Source organism: Elephantulus edwardii, unplaced genomic scaffold (genome assembly GCF_000299155.1).
Source record: "Elephantulus edwardii isolate Elephantulus edwardi_28Jun2011 unplaced genomic scaffold, EleEdw1.0 scaffold00258, whole genome shotgun sequence".
NCBI classification, from domain to species: Eukaryota; Metazoa; Chordata; class Mammalia; order Macroscelidea; family Macroscelididae; genus Elephantulus; species Elephantulus edwardii.
This window is the reverse complement of record NW_006400008.1, coordinates 1,425,170-1,447,570: the sequence shown is the minus strand read 5'-3', so window position 1 is coordinate 1,447,570 and position 22,401 is coordinate 1,425,170. Positions and strand designations below refer to the sequence as shown.

Genomic DNA, 22,401 nt, shown 5'->3' with positions numbered 1-22,401 from the left:
ATTTATGAAATACTTGAGGCCCACAACAAGATAAAGGTAAATAACCCTGTTGAAAAATGGGCACAGGATATCAACAGGATATCAACAGGCACTTCACTGAAGAAGACATTCAGATGACCAACAAACACATGAAGAAATGTTCAAAATGCCTACCTCTAAGAGAGATGCAAATCAAAACAACTATGAGATATTATCTCACCCCAATAAGAACAACAAAATTTAACAGAACAGGAAACATCAAATGCTGACAAGGTTGTAGAGAAACTGGAACACTTATTGACTCTTGGTGGGAGTGTAAAATTGTGCAACCACTATGGAAGGCTATATGGCGCTTTCTCAAAAAGTTGAAAATAGAAATACCAATTGACCCAGCAATTCCACTACTTGGAATTTACCCTAAAGAAACCATAACTACCACTCAAGCATATATATGCACACCCATGTTTTCTGTAGCTTTGTTCTCAATAGCAAAGAGCTGGTAACAACCCACGTGTCCATTAACAAACAAATGAATAGAGAAGCTCTGGTATATTCACACAATGGAATACTATGCTGCATTGAAAAACAAGGAACTCATGAAATATGCAAAATGAGTGACCCTGGAGGACATTATGTTGAGTGAAATATCTCAGTCACAATAGGACAAATATTGCATAGGGCCACTGTTGTAAAATGGGACTGACATCGGGGTTGAGGGGAGAGTGTGAAACGGGATAAATAATGTATACTGCATTGAAACAGATGGCGGGAAGAACTGTTTAAAAGGGATATATGATTGGGTTTTACAGGAGTCCAGAATGAAGGCTGCACAGTGGACTTGGTGACAGGGACTGCAAAATAATGAAAGAGTGTTTCTTTTACTTTTCAAGAAGAAGAGTGAATTAAGGGGAAGGGTGTGGGCAAGGAGGAAAGTGCAACAAAGAATTAATGGAAAGCCTAAGTCTCTGTAAATTTTCATTAAAATTAATAAAAATCATTTGTAAGTGACAAAACGAAAATTTAAGCGAAGTCTAAGCAAAATTAAATTTAAAACTCTTGGTGACATTCTTGCCAAGTTTAAATGTCTAGTTGGCTCATGGTAATATTTTGTTTCACAATCCACAGTCTAATCATATATGGAGTTCCTTCTGACAGGTGGGATCAATGACAAGTCTCCAATAATGATAATGATGTGTGCTTGTAAAATAGCAAGCAGAATTTAATTGTGCTCAAAATATTCTTACATCACACTTTGTGAATCACCACTGATATGTGTGAAAAGGGAAGTTAAGTTTTAAAAAGCTGGCCCATGAAACCTTTGGTGAGTAATTACTTCCCTCTGTCATTATTTTATGTCTTAGTCTTAAACTGTAGTGAGAAATTTGATACTTAAATGATGCAGATTTATCATTCCAAAAGTACTTAAAAATTAAAAGAATTTAATTAAAAATGCAATTGATTTTGCAGTAAGTCTTATTTACTACTGAAGACAGCCTTGTACCAATCTAAATATAGACTTTAATTCCTATAGACATAACTGAATAGTGGACTTTACTCAATCTTTTAACCATTGACACAAGTGCTTCTTCCATCTAAATTGCAGGATCCATAAAAATCCAAACCCTAGAAACCAAATAATTTTGCACTAACTTCTTAAAAAATACCTTTCCATCACATCCTTTCTTCCTTCAGGCATTTTCCCCCCAGATATTTTACTGATCTGATTGTACAGCAGAAGGTTAAATTCTCACACAGTGATCATTAGCAAAAAATAAACAGAGCAAGTACTAAAGCTGGCTTTGCACCTACTGAATGCTGCAAGTGTCTGTACTCATTTGATATGCATCTTGCAAAGCTCGGCTGTTCCCAGAAGGCCATTCCTTGAAGACTTAGAGAGCAGCGTCTGCTAGTGGTGCCTGTGAGTCACAAAGAACAGAGAAAAGCTTTATAACAGGGATGCTAGAAGGCATCACATAATTAACTGGAAAGCAGGCTAAAGTAGGGGAGTTGTTAATTTTGTTTGTTTGTTTGTTTGAAAAAAGCAGGTAGATGGAATAATTTGTAGTATTCTTGCAGTGTATTTTAGCCACACTGAAAAGATCAGCAGTCTTTTCCAAGTTTCATCATGGGCTCCATCTACAAAATCCTTTACTAAAACTGCTTCATTAATTGCATACAGGACTGACTTACTAGTGGGTACGGGACAAAAGTAAAATTTCTTAAACATACATAGGGTTCTGTGCTTGGATGATGATTGTCATGTGGGTTTGGATGAGTCATCCCATCATACCTGTGGCATTCAGTGGGCACTGATTGAATGCCAAGTCACCCGCTGGAGTCCTTTTCCACACCATCGACATCATATAATCCTCTGGGCATATTTCATAAGGTGCTGCAATTTAAATCAGAGAAATGTGAATGTAAACAGAATCTTATTTTTCAAATATTGGCAAGAACAAGACTCAAACATGTCTCTGAAAATTCAGAGCTCTTTCATTTCCTTTAAAAGATATTGCTTACTAAAAGATTGAAGATGTTCTCATAAAACTACACCAACACTAACAATAAAACCAGTTTCCACTTCATTATCTATAAAATGCCCAAAATGCAGTATCTTTTAAAAGTAATTGTCAAACAGGCATTACAAGAAAATTCATTTCAATTTGCCTATACACTGAGTTACATTGAAAGCATATATAAAAAAAATCATTTCAGCACTTCAACAAGAAAAAGTAAACAAAATAATCACAAAAGGGGCACAAGATATGAAGAGTTATTGTTGTTATGATTGTTGTTAGACGTCACTGAGTCGAGTATGACTGATAGTGAGTGACCTTATGAACAAAAGATCTGAACCCTGTTCTATCATGCGTCATCCTCACACCTCTTGACATACAAGAGTCCATGGTGACAATCATTGCATCAATCCACCTGGTCAAGGGTCTTCCTCCCCTTCACCGACTCTCCCCCTGAATCAAAGATGAAATCCAGATGGTGACAACCACATGAAGAAATGTTCAAAATCTCTAGGTCACAGAGAGATGCAAATCAAATCACCCATAAGAAACCATCTCACCCTAGCAAAAACAGCAAAGTTCAGTATAGCAGTTAAACAACAGATGTTGGTGAGGTTGTAGGGAGATTGAAACTCTTATTTACTGCTAGTGTGAATGTAAAATGGTACAACCACTATGAAAGGAGGCCTGGACTTTCTCAAAAAGTTGGAAATAGAAATATCATTTGATCCAACTATTACTATTGGGAATGTACACTAAAGAAACCCTCTGTTTCTGAAACAGATTTATACACACTCATGTTTATTGTTGCATTATCCACAATAGCCAAGGAATGGAAGGAGCCCAATCACTTGTCAACAAACAAACGGATAGTAAAACTGTCCAAAATCTCTGTAGATGTTCACTGAAATTAAAACAAACAAAAACAAAAACAAAAACCAACAAAAACTGTGGTGCATTCACACAATGAAATATTATACAGCACTGAGAAACAGTGAACTGGTAAAGAACTACAAAACATGAATGATCCTGGAAGACATTATGTTCAGTAAAATATCTCAGTTGCAAAAAGATAGATACCACATAATATTACTGTTAAAAATAGAATGAACACAGGGGTGGGGGAGAAAAGGAAAAGAATGGATTGATAATAAACTTTGTTCTGGAACAGAAGAGGAGAAGGACTATCTGAAAGGAATGTATGATTAGGCATTATTTGAATGACAATTAAAAATCTAGAATAAGAGGTGTATTATCAAGTGGACTGGAGAAGAGGGAAGGGTGGAAGAGGGAGGAAAACGTGCAACAACAAATGAATGAAAACACAACCTTTCTGTAATCTACTGCATAAGACCATTATTGTAAAAAATAGAAGGATTCCTAATAAGACATATACAAAAGCCCAAAGGGGGAAAGAGAGGATAGAGAAAGCTGAGGGTGGGGAAGGAGGGAATTCTTGAGATATTGGAGTTACGTGAGCAGAGTGAGAGGTTGAAAGAATCAGAAAGAACCAGTGGAAATCTCAAAAGGTGGGGTAAAGGCGAGCATGAATCAATGGTAATTAATTTTATAAAACACGATATATAGGAATGATACCATGAAATACAATGAGAGTAGTGGAATGCATGAAACACAATTCATATAAATGAAACACAATGTAAATTAATTTTGTATGTAAGCCAATAGAAAATAAAAATCATGCATGATAAAAATAATGAAGTAAAATAAACAGCAAAAACCCCTAAAATAATTTTAGATACAGTGTTTTGTTATACAACAAAAATTATTTACAGACAATTGAGACCCTTATTAGAATTATCAACTCTAAATCTTAAGGAGAAAATAATAATAAAGGGCAATAATATATAACATTGTATTTCTCCAACCAGAAGCAACGATGTAAATTAACAATTATAAACATATAAAAAATTATATAAATACAATTTGAGAGATTTGCCTTATTTTCAAAAGTTTGGCAATTATTGAAGAAAAAGGGGAATTTAATGAGCAACAAATACATACCAAGAGTATTCTAGTGAAAAGATAAAAAATTTTCTATATATGAGCTCTCTGTATACTTTATTCAAAATAACAACCTGCTCACAGATCAAAGAACGCATTTATGTCTTTCCTAGAGACACCGACTCTTTGGCTTGTCACGTAGCACTGAATGCCTTTCGTGTGCATGCATTTGCCTCCCTGCTTGCCTGGGATCTTATTTGATTGTCTCCTCATCTCTGTTATGACCTATACCTAGTAGTGTGTCTGATATACTGAAGTTACTAAATAGTGAGCGCAAAACAAATAGATACATAATATATGATTGCATAATTAACTTAGTAAGTACTTAAGTACCTAAAAAGAAATAAACACAGGAATGTGATTTCCTGGGATAAATGTCCTTCTTTACAGAAATATACTGTGTAACCCATAATAGCCATAATTCCACTGATAGTAATACTCTTTAGAATTTATGAGTTGTTTATTAGATTATAAGTGGATGAATGATGCTCTGGTGGCCTAGTGGAAAGAAGCTGCACTGCAATCCCAAAGGCACATGGTTCGAGGCCACCAGCTGCTCCACAGAAGGATGGACAATCTTCTCCTGGGAGATTTACTGCCTCTGAAAACCCGCTGGAGGGTCAGCTATGGGTTAGTTCCAACTCGACAGTTTCAGCAAGCCGGGTTGTGTCACCTGCATAACGCAGATTGTTAATTGATCTTCTCCCAATGCTGATGCCACACTTCTCCTCATAGAGCCCAGCCTCTTAGATAATCTGTTCTGCATACAGGCTGAAAAGGTATGGAGATAGGACACATCCCTGGAGTACACCTTTCCCAATTTTGAACCATGCAGTGTTTCCCTGCTCTGTTCTGACAACTGCCTCTTGGTCCAAGTATAGGTTTCACATTAGCACGATCAAGTGTTCTGGGATTCCCATTCTTCTCAGAGTCAGCCATAGTTTGTCATGATCCACAGAGTAAAACACCTTTGCAGAATCAATGAAACACAGATATACATTCTTCTGGTTTTTCCTGCTTTAAGTTAAGATCCATCTAACATTAGCTGCAATATCCCTAGTACCACGACCCCTTCTAAACCCAGCCTGGACTTCTGGCAGTTCTCGGCTGATGGGCTGTTCCAGTCGATTTAATGGTACACACACACACACACACACACACACACACACACACGCAAATGTAGGCTTAGCATTGCTAAAATGGTGTTTTTGAAAGAAACTTAGCTGTCCCAAAGAAATCTCAAAGTGAACTACCTACCCACATCTCCACTCCCCAAAGTTTCTGGCCACCCCTTTTTGTACTATCTAACTACTTTATGTTATCCTATTCTGTCCCTGTACAATCTTCTCCTAGTCACCCTTAATCATTCTAGCTCTACTGCTTTAGTTCAAGCATTCCTTAATCTTGTCCCATTAAATCATGGAAACAGCCTCACAGTTTCATTTATACATTTCTTCGGTTCAGGTACCAGGCTTTGTTCTAAGGAAAGGTAGTAACTCAAGAGAAAATTAATCTCTGCAAATTAGATCTGTCATTCAAAGGGTGGGGACAAAGGACAAGAAAATGTCTATTTACTTGAGCATGCCTAAGCACCCTGGAGGCATCCTCTGTACTAAATGGAGAGGTTAACCCAAAGACTGGGCAGCTCTGATGGTTTGAATCCAGTCATGGCTCTGTGGAAGAAAGAAGAGCAGTCTCCTCTCATTATTCACCATTTCAGTTATATTTCAGTTATGTTATAAACTGGTGGCTTTAGGTGGGATGGGTGGACTAATAAGGAAGACAGGTCGATGGATACAAGGTAAACACAGCAACAGATTGAATGACATTGGGAATGCGTGAGATGTAAGGGTTCAGAATGATGTCTGCTTTCTGATGTGAAGAACTGGGTATAAAAGAGTATTGTTTTCTACTATCCTCCTTGCTTAATGTAGTTTTTCCAATTACAATTATAGAATGATTGCTATAATAAATTCTAATCTCATATTTTATTGCTTAAACCTCTTTCATGGCTCTCTAGTACTTATAGGATACCTATGCTCAGTGTGATTTAAAAAGGCCCTTCTAGGAAACCTCAAGCAATGGTCTCTCCTAGTAACATGCTCAAAATACATGAGATGAAGCTTTGCCATTCTTGCCTCCAAGGAGCATTCTGGTTACACTTTCTCCAAGATTCATCTGCTTGTTCTTTTGGCAGTCTGTCCATATTCAGTATTCTCCTCCAACACCATACTTAAAGACACTAGCATTCAGGAAATCAAAGACAAATTGCATTGGAAAATTATGCTGTCAGGGACCTTTCTATAGTACTGAAGAGCAGCAGTATCAGTCTTGAGACCAAGGTCTGATACAGGTCATGGCCTGATACAAGCCATGGTCTTCACAATTACTTGCTCTGTATCTGGCTAAGGATAACAGAAGAAGAATCAATGTCTTTGAGTTGTAGTGCTGGAGAAAAGTGTTGAACATATTATGGACTGCCAGGAGAACAAACAGGTCTGTCCTGGAGATGATGAAACCTGCTGCTTCCTGGAGGCAAGGCTTTTGAAGCTCCATCTCACATATTTTGGGCATGTGGCTAGTAGGGGCCAGTCTTTAGAGAAGAACATCATTGGAAGGGTGGAGGCAGAGCACAGAAGAGGAAGACCAAGGATGAAATATATTCACTCACTGACTGGAGAAATGGGATTAGGTCTGTCAGAGTTGAGATTGGTTTAGGACAGAGCAGGGTTCAGAAATGTCATACACAGAGTTGCTATTAGTCGCAGTTGACTAGATGGCACATAACAACAACATATATAAATTATATTTAATTGATATATATTAATATTGTTGTTGTTTTTACACTCCGGTTGGAATCGACCCATAGCTGACCCTCTGGTGGGTTTTCAGAGGCAGTTAATCAAATGGGAGGAGACTGCCCATCCTTCTTCCGCAGAGCAGCTGGTGACCTCAAACCACGTGCCTTCGGGACTGCAGTGCAGCTTCTTGCCAGCTGGCCACGAATCTTACTTTATTATATACTTGAATTGGACTATAATATTTTTTATAAGGCTATGACACTAGTTAACCTAATTATGATTATGTTTGATTATCATTTTTGGTCTATTTGTTCATTACACTTCTGTTCATCATTTTCCTCCTTTTTCCTCAGCTGTGAGTCAGTTCCAACTTAATGGCATATAACAATCTCTTTGTGTCTTTTAGCTTCACTCCATTCTTCCGGTCCTCTGAGTTATCTGTATTTTCACTCAGTTGGTTTTTGGAGGTTTTATTTGTTGTTGTTTTATAGATGCCATGTGAAATATATTCATAAAAAACAGTTTCTATAACTTCTAATACTTTATTAATATCTGTTATGGTTTCAGACAGCTTTTCACACAGGCATCCTGACAAAAGGCCCACCCCCTTTCTTGCACCCTGCCTCCACATTTTAGTTTCCATTGCAATTCTGCAATTGCAAGTACAAACCACAAGATGGCACTGGTGGGCCAACAGGGTGAAATGTTTACTGAGCGGGCAGCTAAAAGTGAGATTCAAAATCAAAATGGACAGAAGTAGTCACTGCCTATCTGGAAATGTGGGTCAGTACTTGGTTTTTTCTCTTTTGCTTTTTTTTTCTTTTTTTAAGTAGACAACTTAGAGGGGGGAAAATTCTTCCTGTCAGATAAACAATAATGTTAATGAATAAATTAGGATCAATAACAAGGTCCTTCAGTCTGGCTTCCTACCTGTGTTTACGTATCCCCTCCTTAGTGAGACCTTGATCCTTGCTCCTCCAGTATCTGAGACAGGCTCCTACCTCCAAGTCTATTTGACACACATTTTGTAATTACTGTGTGAGGAACAATTCTTCCCATCTGAACGTCTGCATGTCTCACCCCCTCATTGTCTGCAACCTGGACTCAAATGCCACCTTCCTCATTCCTTCCTCTGCTTGATAATTATGCAAAGCAGCCTGTATGTTGACATTTTTTTTTATCTTGCTGTTGCTTTATTTTGCTTTGCTCTGCCAGTGTGTAAACACGATGAGGGTAGAAATTGTTCTCCTTCCCTTCCCTTCCCTTCCCTTCCCTTCCCTCCCCTTCCCCCCTTCCTCTCCTCTCCTCTCCTCTCCTCTCCTCTTCTCTCCTCTCCTCTTTTCACTCCATCTTTGAGCTCATACCAGTTCTTGGCACATTTGACAGTGGATGTTGTGAGGATGGTGCAGGACAGAGTGAGGCTTCAATCTGTTTTCATAGGGGTCCGTATGAGTTGTGGTCAGCTCTACACACCTAAGAGCAAATCACTATGTGTTGCATGATTAAAAGAATAGTGAGCACAAGCATTAAATCATTTTCTACTGTTACCCTGTCACCCCTCAGTCTCTTCTTATATATATCAGCATAAACAGAAGTTTCTCTCTCAACATTAAAGCCTTGAGAGTGGAGGCAAGTCACTCATGACACTAGAATTTTTTTGGAAGATAGGATGGAATATATATATGTCTAGTATTCATTTTAGATAATATCTATGTGTGCATGCTTAGACCAGGAGGCTGTCGTCAGAACAGAGCAAGGAAACACTGTATGGTTCAAAATTGGGAAGGGTGTATGCCAGCAATTTGTCCTATCTCCATAGCTTTTCAATCTATATGTGGAAGAGATTATCCAGAAAACTAGGCTCTATGAGGAGAAATGTGACTTCATGATTGGAGGTAAAGTCATCAACAATCTGTTATGCAGATGACACAATCTTGCTTGCTGAAACTGAAGAGGACCTGAAGTGCTTTCTGCAGAAGGTCAAGGACTGCATCTGTAAATAAGGATTAAAGTTCAACATCAAAAAATCAAAGATTCTTACCACTGAGCCAATTGGTGGCATCATGATAGATGGTGAAGAGATCAAGATTGTTAACAATTTTAGTTTGCTTGGCTCCACAGTTACTCTTGGTATCAGCAGCCAGGAAATAAAAAGATTAATTGCTTTGGGAAAATATGCTGTCAGAGACCTCTCCAAAGTACTGAAGAGCAATGATGTTAGACTGGAGACTAGGGTCCACCTGATCCAGGCCATGGTCAATTACTTGCTATGCATCAGAAAGCTGGACAAAGACTAGGGATGAAAGAAGGAGAGTTGATGCCTTTGAGATTTGGTGCCGGAGAAGAGTATTATGGACTGCTAGGAGAACAAACAAGTTTGTCCTTGTGAGAGCGAGACCAGGTTGCTTCTTGGAGGTAAGAATTCTGAAGCTTCATCTGACATACTTTGGACTTGTTGCAAGACGAGACTAGTCCTTGGAAAGGGAGATCATGCTTGGGAGGGTAGAGGAACAGCACAAGAGAGGAAGACCTTGGATGAGATAGATTGATGCAATGACTGGAGTAATGAGTAATGTATATTGGAGACAATAATATTGGCACAGGAAAGAGCCAGTTTTAGGGCTGTTGTACATAAGGTTGTTATGAGTTGCAGGCAACTTGATGGCACATATCAACAATAACAACGTGTGCGTGTGCACGTGCACGCACACACACACACACACACACACACACACACACACACACTCCTCTCTAACCCCAAATCTCCAAACAAGATCTTTCAATTATCCAGTTCTTAAAAGGACATAGAATAAAAACTACAACGTGGTGAGTGTGTGTGTGTGTGTGTGTGTGTGTGTGTGTGTGTGTAAGAGAGACTAAGAGGTAATGCTGAACTGTAAATACATAGTATGACCCCATTGAAACAATAAAAGGGAAAGTTTAGTTGTTATATTGTTACTATGTGATGTCAAGTTGGAATGAAAAGATACTTGACCCTTTAGAAAGGTTTCAGAGGCTGTAAATTGCCAAAGAGGAGATTGTCGATCTTTCTCACTTGGAGCAGCCAGGGGATTCAAACTTCTTGCCTTTGGGTTTGCAGTGCACCTCTTTTTCCAGGAGGTTTAAATTCACCAGCAGCCCCTAAATCTGTTCCTATAAAAATGTATCCACTTGGAATCCCTATGGGGCAGTTCTGCTCTTTTATAGTCTCTGTGAGGCAGAATTCATTTGATGTTAACAAGTTGGAATTTACTTAGTGACTTAAAAGGCTGGTCTATCCACTAACAGATCAAAAGAAATGGGGAAAAATACCAAAACCAATTTTTTAAAGCCTAAATTCTTTAACAGAGCTTATGTTTTGCTTTACTGTGAAACTGAGGTGACCTGAATCATGGGTTCAGTATGCTTCTTGATGACAGCATTCTAGTACATGAACGATAATTCTAAAAAGTGAAGATGGCAGAGGAAATATATATTCCATTGCAAACTTGCCCAAGATTTTCAGCTTTTCTGAAAATCCCCCAGGTGCTGTAAATATTTCATCACAGGTGATTCATCACTCTTTGAAGATTATTTCTTTAGAAAATTTTAGTTTGAAAGATAGGTTTATTTGAGTTCAGACCAAAAGTTAAAAAAAGAAAACAAGCAAAACACCCAAACAAACCAAAAACCAATCAAACACCAAATCAACAAACAAATACAACCAACCAGACAGTAATATAAAAATTTGTTTCCTGCTGTCATACACTGGTGAAGCCTCAAAGTAGGCATCTTCCCATCCTCTCAGCATGGCCAATTCTGGAATTCATTCACTGAACAGTTGCTAAGTACCAGAATATCCCAATCCTTTTGTTAAATATATTACATAGAAAGAACTGATAGCCATAGTTGTCTCCTAAACATAAGGACAGCAGACTCCTACTGTGATCAGCGAAGTATTGAGTGTTCTGGGAATCATTTATGGAAGAGCATGCCGGAAGAAAAGAGAAAATAAAGTTACTATTTGAAAGAAGATTAGGAGTTAGACAATAGAGAAGGGTGCCATGGGAATCAGATGTGGGGAAGATCTGAAAACAGAGAAGCCGGCACATCCCAGATATTGCATTTCCTTATGTAGAACACTGGAAATGCGTTGAAGTGGGTTATGTTAGGAGTAAGGGGAGTTATAAGAAATTATGAGATATAGTGTTCATTGTTTTTGTTCAGTACCGTCAAGTCAACTATGACTCACAGTGACTGTGTGAACAACAGATTTGAAATTTTCATCATGATGTGAGCTGTATCAGGAAGCTGAATTGATTTGAAAGACAAGAGTATTTACTGTGACCTTAAGTGTTATTTCTCCTGTGCCCACGACCCCCCCAAAAGAGTTGAAATAATTGTCCTTGTAGGCGTGGATGTGATTCCTTTCAGGTGTTGCTTCTGTGATGTGAGAGGCCATGTTGTTGTTGTTATGTGCCGACAAGTCGTTTGCGACTCATTGCAACCCTATGTATAATAGCCCTAAACCCTGCTCTATCCTGTGCCAATCACACTGCCTCTGACACACCCATCCTGATTACCCCAGTCACTGAATCAATCCACTTCATAGAGGGTCTTCCCCTCCTGCGCTGTCCCTCTACTCTACCCAGCATGATGTCCCTCTCCAAAGACTTGTCTCTCCTTGCAACATGTCCAAAGTATGTCAGATGAAGCCCCAGAATCTTTGCCTCCAAGGAGTAGCCTGGTTTAACCCTCTCTAGGATGAATCTGTTTGTTTTCTTGGCAGTCCATGGTACATACCATTGTTATTATTGTCATGTGCCATCAAGTTGCCTGAGACCCATAGTGACCCCTTCCCTGTCCTGAGCCAGTCTCACTAATTCTGACACACTAACCACTATCGCCCCAATTACTTTATTAATTAATTAATTAATTAATTATTAATTAATCTCTTCAGGAATCTTTCTTGCCACCACCCTTCCAAGCATGATGTCCTTCTTCAAGGACTGGTCTCTCCTGGCCATGTGCCCAAGTATATGAGAAGAAGCTTCAAAATTCTAATCTCCAAGGAGAAACTTGGTTTCACCTGATCAAAGACAAACCTAATTTGTTTCCTTGAAAGTCCATTTTATATTCAAGATTCTTCTCCAGCACCATAATTCAAAGGCATCGATTCTTCTTTCATCCCTAGCTCTCTGATCACTTCTAAAATCATACCAAGACCAGAATAGATGCAGATATAACACACACACACACACACACACACACACACACACACGAGGATACATCCACCACCATCACCCACGTCACCACACACAGAGGAGGAGGGATACACACAATGAAGACAGAGACCTCTATAAGCCAAGAAATATCATGGATCACTGGCAACATCTAGAAGCTGAAGTAGACAGAGAAGGGCTCCCTCCTAGATGTATATTCTGAAATTACAAAATAAATTTCTACTGCTTAAAGCCACCATGTGTAGTAACTTTGTTAGAAAAGCCATGAAAGCTAAAACACCTGTGGTTTGGAAGCTGGATTGAGGGGAACAGGATGGAAGGCAGGGCAACCTGTGATGATCTGCACTGTGTAATTTGGGGAGGGACATGGAATCACAAGGAGTAACAATCAAAAGTTGGTGGATTAAAATCTATTTAGGAGAATAGGTTCAATTCCATGATTTATTGGATATAAGAGTTAAGGGTAAAGTGAAAATAAAAGATGAAGCTCACATTTCCATGTAGAATGCCTGATGTGATACATCCTGAAAAGACGATTGTCTGGGAGTGAGGATGTTAGCTGAGTACATTGTAGTTATGAAAACCACCAAAGCAGCAGGACCAAGACCTGTCTATCTGTTCCCATAAATACTGCAGCACAGAAAACCCTATGGGGTGGCTTTACAACATCACATAGGGTGGCAATATGTAAAACAAACAAACAAAAAAACCAAGAAAAGTCCTTCGTGGCACCTAACATCAGCAATAACGATATGGTTTTAAAGCAAGGGTGGGGAACAACCACAAGTAGAGAAGTAGGTTTATATTTTCCTGAATAATGCTATCTAATCTATCAATCTATCTAATCTATCAATCTATCTATCTAGATTATCTATCATCTAAATTATCTATCTAGAGTATCTATTTGTCTAGATTATCTATCTATCTATCTATCATCTATCTAATATATATCTATCCTAAAGGAACTCTGGTGGCTTAGTGGTAAAAGGCACACAGTTTGAAACCACCAGCTGCTTTGCAGGAGAAAAAAAAGAACAATCTTCTCCTATGTCATTTACTGTCTCTGAAAACCCACTGGAAGGTCAGCTATGACCAAGTCAGTTCTGATATGACAGTACATATCAACAACACCATCTATAACAGAAAATATGTAATTAGCTGAGACCTCTCACTGTGCTCAAAACAAAGCACATCATTGTGCAGCTATATAAAAGGCTCTTGTATTTGTATGCCATGGCAAAATGGAATAGCATCATTGTTTATTAGCTGAAAAATATGACTGTCTCCAATCACTAGGCAAAGAGCTGAAATCTCATTTGAAGGATACAACTGTACTTGAAGTCACAAGTATGTAGTTAGCATGCTCCCTTAAAACAAGGTGGCAATTATCTAGTGATTAGCTGTTAATCTGTCTATTCAACTGATTTTCTGTCTCTTAAAAATAGCAGAAATTATACAGAGCCTAAATCAATTCGATGTGGAAAATTAGTTTTCACCCCATATGTTAGAATTTCAGCATTAAGGAGAAATTGATTCTAAACTATAGAGCTGGCATGCAGAAAAAAAATAAAAACACAAAAATCAAACAACAAAAGCGTGCATGATGCATGACACTTTTCAAATCTCACTTGCTGGCAATTTCTTTGTTCTGGGAATACTGTGTGCTAGGGGATGCAGAGCTAAGTGGGAGCCATGCAGTCCTGTGTCCATACCACTTAAAGAGTGAAACACGGTGCTGATAAGGACTGAGGGATAAGAATGGGGTTTATGAATTATGTTTCAAAACAGTCTATTATTTGGAAAATGACACATCAATTCCAAACTAAAACCACTGTTATATCAACAATATTTACATACTGCTAGAGATTTTTCCTGGAGTGGCTGAAACAAAGCTGCCCCTTGGAAGCAAGGATTGTGAAGCACACATACTTTTGGCACTTGGCCAGGAGGGGCCAGTCCTCAGAGAAGGGCATCATGCTTGGTATGATGGAGGGACAGTGCAGGAAAGGAAGACCCCGGGTGAGATGGGTTGACATAGTAATGGGGTAATCAGGAAAGGTGTGAGACAGACAGTGAGACTGGCTCAGAATAGGGCAGGGTTCAGAACTATTGCACATAGGGTCGCTGTGAGTGGCAGGTGACTCAACAGCACACAACAACAATAACAACTAGGGGAGCTCTGGTGCCCTAATGGTAATGAACTGTGCTGCCATCCTGAAGGCACATGGCTCAAATCTTCCAGTTGCTCCATGGGAGAATAAAGATGGGCAATCTCCTCTTTGCAATTTACGGCCTCTGAAAATCCACTAGAGGGTTAGCTATGGGTCAGATCTCACTCAACAGCACACAATGAGGAATCAAATAATCTTCTAAGTTGTTGTAATGTGCCATCAAGTTGCTTTCAACTCATAGTGACCCTATGTACAATAGCCCTGAAAACTGCTCTATCCTGTGCCAATCTTATCATCTCTGACACATCTACCCTCATTGTCACAGTCAATGAATCAAACCCATCTCATTGAGGAGCCTCCTTTTTGCACTGTCCCTCCATCCTTCCAAGCATGATGTCTCTCTCCAAGATCTGGTTCCTCCTTTCAATGTGCTCAAAGTATGTCTGATAAAGCCTTAGAATCCTTGCCTCCCAGGAACAGCCTTCTTTCACCCTCTCTAGGACAAACCTGTTTGTTCTCCTGGCAGTTGATGGTATATTCAATACTCTTCTCCAGCATCACAGGTCAAAGGCATTGATTCTCTTTCTATCATCCCTAGTCATTGTCCAGATTTCTGGGATAAGTAATTGTGAAGACTATGGCCTGGAACAGGTGTGCCTTAGTCTACAGACTAACTTCGTTGCTTTTCAGTACTCTGGAGAGGTCCCTAAAGCAGACTTCCCCATTGCAATACGTCTTTTAATTTCCTGGCTGCTGGTGCCAAGAGTGTTGGCTGGGAAGCCAAGCAAACTAAAGCTGTGAACAATCTCAATCTCTTCACCATCCATCATAATACTTTCAATCAGCCCAGGGGTAAGAGTCATTGTTTTCTTGATGTTGAGCTTCAATTTATATTGAAGGCTGCAGTTCTTGACTTCGGCAGCAAGCACTTCAAGTCGTTCTAAGTATATTCCCTTTCACTTCATACAATTTTAATAGTAGGCATCTGAAGTGGGTAAAATTACATCCCGTTTTAAACATGAGGGAATCGAGCCAGAGAATAGTGTCTGATCTGAAGACACCCAGCTATGACTGAAGATCACTCAAACCGACTTCTAGGCCCATAATTAGAGAATGTCACACTATGTCTAGCGAAGCTGACTTGGGTTAGCTATGTTAAACAAGTTATATATTTCTCTAAGTTTCCTGCCTTTGTTGTCTGGAATTCAGCAAACCAAGCACTTTAAACTTTTTAGGCAACTCGTACATTTTGTAGGTTGCCAATTTGAATATCTGACTTGGATAGTTTTAACATATACACACCCCTCCAAATTTTATAAACACACACACACACATTTAATTCTATACTTCAATTTTATAAATAAAGTAATCTTTATTACTTCATATCAGGTGCATCTGATACAGGCCATGGTCTTTGCTATTACTTGTTATGCAGCACAGAGTTGGATAGTAACTAAGGAGGATAGAAGGAGAATTGATGCCTTTGAGTTGTGGTGCTGGAGAAGAGTATTGAGGGTACCATGGACTGCTAGGAAAACAAACAGATTCATCTTGGAAAGGGTGAAACCAGGTGGCTCCGTGGAGGCAAGGATTCTGAGGCTCCATCTAACATACTTTGGACATGTGGTGAGGAGAGACCAATCCTTGGAGAGGGACATCATGCTGGGAGGGTGGAAGGACAGCGCAGGAGGGTAGGCACTGTATGAGGTGGATTGATTCAGTGACTGGGGTAATCGGGATGGGTGTATCAGACACAGTGCAATTGGCACAGGACAGAGCAGAGTTTAGGGCTGTTGTACATAGGGTCTCTATGAGTCGCAAGTGACTTGATGGCACATAACAACAACAAATAAAGTAATCTAGATCTAACTTAGAAATAATAAAATATTAAGATAGCTAATTTAATTTTAAGGACTAATTCTAAGATCTATTAATGACTTTAAGCTAGAATGTTTAATTTAGGGAGTTCTGGTGTACTGACGGGTCAGGAATTGTGTTGTCACTCCAAAAGCAGGTGGTTCAAATCCAACAGATACTTCAAGGGACAAAGAAACAATTTCGTCCCATGTCATTTATTGCTTCTAAATATTTTCTAAAGGATCATCTATAGGTTGGTTCCCATTTAACGCCACATAACTGCTACAGCATTGTTTTTAAGTGCTATCAAGTCATAGACAACTCATAGCAACCTTATTAATAAAGGATCTGAATTCTTGTATAACTTTCATCGTTTCTTCATGTTCATAGAGCTTCCAGAGGCAGGCTATTGCAGAAGTGGATGCCACTCCTGCTTCCAAACTTGTTTTAGTCCGGGAGCTCCACCAAACACTGTCCACAAGGGGTAACCATTCTCGCATTTGACTCATTAGTGTCACAGTGTTCAGCATCACAGCAACCATGAGTTACCTCTGTACAGCAAGTGGACAGACCAGTGCTATACCACTTAGAAGAATGTCTGACCCAAAATAATTAAAACCAGGCCTGAAGGCCACAGGTTAAAATTATCCACTTTTCGCTTGGTAGCATAACTTTCTATCCACTAGGCCAACAGAGCTCTCTCCATGTTGTTAGTATTAAGTGCCGTGGAGTTGTAGATGACTCATAGCAACCCTATGAATGAAACGCCTGAACATTTGTATAACTTCCATCATTTCTCCATGTTCAAAGAGTTTCCAGAGACAAGCTATTTCAGAAGTGAATGGCATTCTTGATTCCAAGCTTGTTTTAATCAGGGAGCTCCACTAAACACTGTCCACCATGAGTAACCATTATTACATTTGACACATCAGTGTCACAGTGTTCAGCATCACAGCCACCATGAACTACTACAATAACAAGTTTAAAATTGCTGTGTCCTCCAGATTTTTTGAGAAATTATATTTATTTACTTTATATATAGGAAGCAGGATTGGCCATCTACTTTTTACATAACAGGCCTTTGAAAAATCCTATGAACACTAGAGGAATGCAGACAATTATAGTAGTATAGTGGACAAGCCCAGATTGGAAGTTAATTAAAATGTGGGAAAACAGTACCAAGCATCATTTAATAATTGGAACATGGAATATATGTAGCTTGAATTTTGGAAAACTAGAAATTGTAAACAATTAAATAGAATGCATGTGCATCAATATGCACCTAACTCTAGAGACTAAGGCCATGATCCAGGCCATGGTCTTCGCAATTACTTGCTATACATCAGAGAGCTGGACAATGACTAAGGACAGCAGAAGGACACCTTTGAGTTGTGGTGCTGGATAAGAATACTGAACATATCATGGACTGCCAAGAAAACAAATGGGTCTGTTTTGGAGAGGTAAAACTAAGTTTCTTCTTGGAGGCTAGGATTTTTAAACTCTGTCTCATATACTTTGGGCATGTGGCCAGGAGGGACCGGTATTTGGAGAAGGACATCATGCTTGGAAAGGTAGAGGAACAGCGCAGGAGAGGAAGACGCTGAATGAGACGGATTGATACAGTAACTGGAGCAATGGGGGTTGATGTGTTGGAATTAGTGAGACTGGCTTAGGACAGAGCAGGCTTCAGTGTTGCTGTACATAGGGTTGCTATGAGTTGCAGGTAAATTGACAGCCCATAACAATAACTACAACATGAATATCAACATAGTGAGAGGAGATGGACCAGCTTTGGCCAATTTGAATCAGATAAATTATATGGTATACTATGCTGGGAATGAAAATGGTAGAAAAAGGGTGCTGCGTTCATAGTAAAAAAGTCAATTTCAAGTTCCAATCTGAAATACAATGCTGTGAGCGATAGGATATTATATGTACACATATAAGAAAGACCCAGTAACACAACCATTATTTAAATATGACTCTACACCTTGAGCTAAAGAGAAAGAAATTAAGAATTGTTACTAAATTTAGTAGTCCAGTCCAAAATTGGCTGAACATGCAATCAAGATGTGTTAATGATAATTGGTGATTGGAATGCAAAAGTTGGGAACAGTGAAGGAGGAATAGGAGTGAGAAAATACGGGCTTGGTGATAGAAATGAGGCTAGAATGATAGAATGTTATAATTACATTGATTTATTCATTGAAAATACCTTTTTAAAAAGACAAAAACAATGACCATGCTTATGATTCTCATCTGATGTGCTAAACAGGCATCGGATGGACTGCATTTGTGGAAGAAATTGTTGTAGAAGCTCAGCGTCAGCAGTCAAAACTAGGCCAGGGGAGGACTGTGAGTCAGACCATCAATTACTTATATGTAAGTTCAAACTGAGGCTGAAGAAAATGAAAATAAGTCCATAAGAACCAAGATAAGATCTTGAATCTATTCCATCTAATTTTCAAGATCATCTTAGGAAGAGGTTTGAGGCATCGAAAATCAATGATAGAGGGCTGAATGAGTTGTGGCCTGATATTAAAGATATTCATGAAGAGAATAAAATGTCTTTACAAAAACAGAGCAAGAAAAAACCAAAAACGGATGTCAGGAGAGACTCTAAAAATTTTACTAGAGGGTCCAAAAGGGAAAACATGCTGAGGTACAATAGCTGAACAGAAGATTTCAAGAAACAAAGCAAAATATTATTAGGGAATATGTAGGGCTTGGGAATTAGAGAATAAAAAGGGAAGGACTCGCTCTGCATTTCTCAAGCTGGCATAACTAAAAAAACAAATTTAACCCGCAAGTCACAATACTAAAAATGTTATGGACAATATACTGAATGACCCATGAAGCATAAAAAGAAGATGGAAAGAGCATACAGTACCACTGCACCAAAGAGAATTGACTACTGCTGAAAAATTTCAAGAAGTACCATAAAAGCAGGAACCAATGGTAATGAAAGAGGAAGTAGAAGCTGCATTGAAGGCATTGACAAAAAATAAGGCTGAAGGAATCACTTGTATACCAATTGATTTGCTTCAATTAACAGATGCAGTATTGGATGTGCTCACCAGTCTATGGCAGGAAATTTGGAGGACATCTCTCTGGTAAATGGATTGGAAGAGGTCCATATTTGTTCCAGTCCCAAAAAGACGATCCAACAGAATACAGGAACTATCAAGCAATATCATTAATTTCACATGTAAGCAAAATACTGCTGAAGATATTTTTAAAAGGCTAGAATATAGATAGGGAACTGAACTGAATAGAACATAGGGAACTACCAGAAGTTCAAGCAGGATTTAGAAGAGGCTATGACACTAGGGATTTTATTGCTGATGTCAGGTAGATCCTGGCTGAAAATAAGGAATACCAGTAGAGTGTCTATTTATGCTTTATTGACTATGCAAAGGCATTTGACTGTGTGGATCATACCAAATAGTGGCTGACATTGAGAAGAGTGGGAGTAGCACAGCATTTGATTTGTGTTCATGTGGACCTATACCTGGATCAGCAGGCTGCTGTGTGAACAGATCAGGGGAACAGTGTACAGTTTAAAAGTAAGAATGATGTGCTTCAGGTTTATATTCTTTCTCCGTACCTATTTGGTCTGTATACTGAGCAAATTATTCAAGAAGATGGACTCTTTGGGGAGCAATGTGGCATCAAGATCGGAGGGAGACTCATCAATAACCTGTGTTATGCAGATGTCACAACCTCACTTGTTGTTGAAAGTGAGGAGGACTTGAGTCACTTATTTCAAAAGATCAAGGAATGCAGCCTTTGGTATGGATTGCATCTCAACGTCAAGAAAACAAAGATTCTTATCACTGGATCAATAGGCAACAACATCATGACTGATGTAGAAGAGACTGAAACTCTCAACAACTTCATCTTGTTTATTTTCACAATTAACACCCTTCATATGAACAATAAGAAAACATATTGTAATGGTACGTGGAAGGAGGAGTGGCATCCACTTCCATAATAGCTTGCCTCCGGAAACCCTATGAACCTGAGGAGAGGATGAAAGGCACCCAAGCATCGAGGACTCTCCTTCATAGGGTCACTATGAGTCGCCTACGACTCAATGACACTTAACAACAACAACAACAACATTGTAATAAGAAAGACTGCGGTTAGGGGCCTCTCTAAATTTTTGAGGAATAATGAAGTCATTTGAGCGCTAAGATGTGTTTGATTCTGGCCATGGTTTTTCTCATTACTTGCTATACATCTGAGATATGGACAATGAATAGGGATGGCAGAAGAAGAAGTTATGTTTTTGAGTTGTGGTATTAGAAAAGAGCACTGAATATGGATACAAACAAACAAACAAACAAACAAAACCCAGATAAATATGTCTTCAATAGGGTGCTGGCCGAGTACTCCTTGGAAGCAAGGATGATAAGGCTTTGCCTTACATACTTCTGGCAAGTTACTAGAAGGCGCTATTCCTTGGAGAGGGACATCATGCTAGGAGGGTGAAGGGTCAGCAAAGGACAAGACCCTGAACCAGGTAGAATGAGATGGTGACTTCTGCAATGGGCTCTAGTGTGTCAGGAAATCTGAAGATGGAACAGGGCAGAGTTCAGTCCGTTGATCATAGGGTTGCTATGAGTCATATTTGACTTGACAATACCTAACAACAACAACTTCATATATTCCTTTTAAATGGTTTAGGATAAGACTTGTTCTCAACTTTCTACATGTAGGAAATGATAATATGTATAGATACAATGGAAGAAATGTCCTAGGTTATTTGAGGTTGGAAGCCACTGGCACAACCTTCTCACTTGCCAACTACCTGAAGCTCTTAAAAAAGCAAAATAGATTACCTTTAAGTTGATTCCAACTCAACATGCCACTAAATGACAAAGCAGAACTAACCTCAAAGAATTATCCTGACTGACATCTTTGCAAAAGCAAGTCACTTGGTATTTTCACCCCGGGAGGGGTTGGTGGATTCGAAGTGAAAACACAACTCAGCACTTTGCATAATGCTACCTTCCTAGAGACATTATGAAATCAATATAAGGCACACTTGGGACAAGTCCAGCAGAAGAGTGATTTTGGGGAACTCTGTCCCTAAAAGAAATAAGTGGGGTTGAGAACTGGGGATACTTGAGCACTTTGTTTTAACAGTGAATATATGTTTTTCTTATTACTAATAAATCTCAATTATTTATCAGGATTAAAAAGTATCATACCAAAAAATTATAACTACAAAACAAACATTATAATGTGGTAAAATATCATGTGATAAATTCTAATGAATTAAACAGAAATGTTTTAAAAGAGTAAAAGAAGATCTAATACTTAATCATGGTGCTTGCAAAACTTTTTCATCATATGCTTTTTTAATACAAGTATTTCTATCAATCCAGTTATCTCATTATCATTGAATTGGAATTGACTAATAACTCACACTCCAGAAAGTTTTCAGAGGCTAAAAATTACACAGGCAGAGACTGCCCATTTTTCTCTTGCATAGTAGCTGGTTAATTTGAACTGTATATGTTTAGGTTGGCAGTGAAACCCCTATTCACTAGGCTACCATACCTCCATAGTTCACTTATGTTATTGTTGTTACGTGTCATCAAGTTGACAGCAACTCATAGTGACTCTATGAACAAAAGATCTGAACCTTGCCTTATCCTGTGCCATTCTCATATCTTTGATACACTTGAGGGTATTGTTACTATGTCAAGAGTCTTCCTCTCCAAAACTGACCCTCCATCTTTCAAGGTTTCATGACCTTCTCACAGGACTAGCCTCTCCTTACATGTCCAAAATATGTGAGAGAAAGCTTCACCATTTCTGCTGG

General features: G+C 38.8%; 1 protein-coding gene across 1 annotated transcript in view; it reads right to left on the bottom strand.

Annotated features, from left to right (window-relative positions):
* The window catches only part of BAI3 (brain-specific angiogenesis inhibitor 3), a 1,132,296-nt gene that overhangs the window by 610,697 nt on the left and 499,198 nt on the right, over positions 1-22,401 (bottom strand). The window contains exons 7-8 of the mRNA XM_006899477.1: positions 2,270-2,371; positions 1,789-1,895 (exon numbers count right to left, since the gene is read on the bottom strand). Of these exons, the coding sequence (XP_006899539.1) occupies positions 1,789-1,895; positions 2,270-2,371 (209 nt within the window). The remainder of the gene's footprint in view (positions 1-1,788; positions 1,896-2,269; positions 2,372-22,401) is intronic.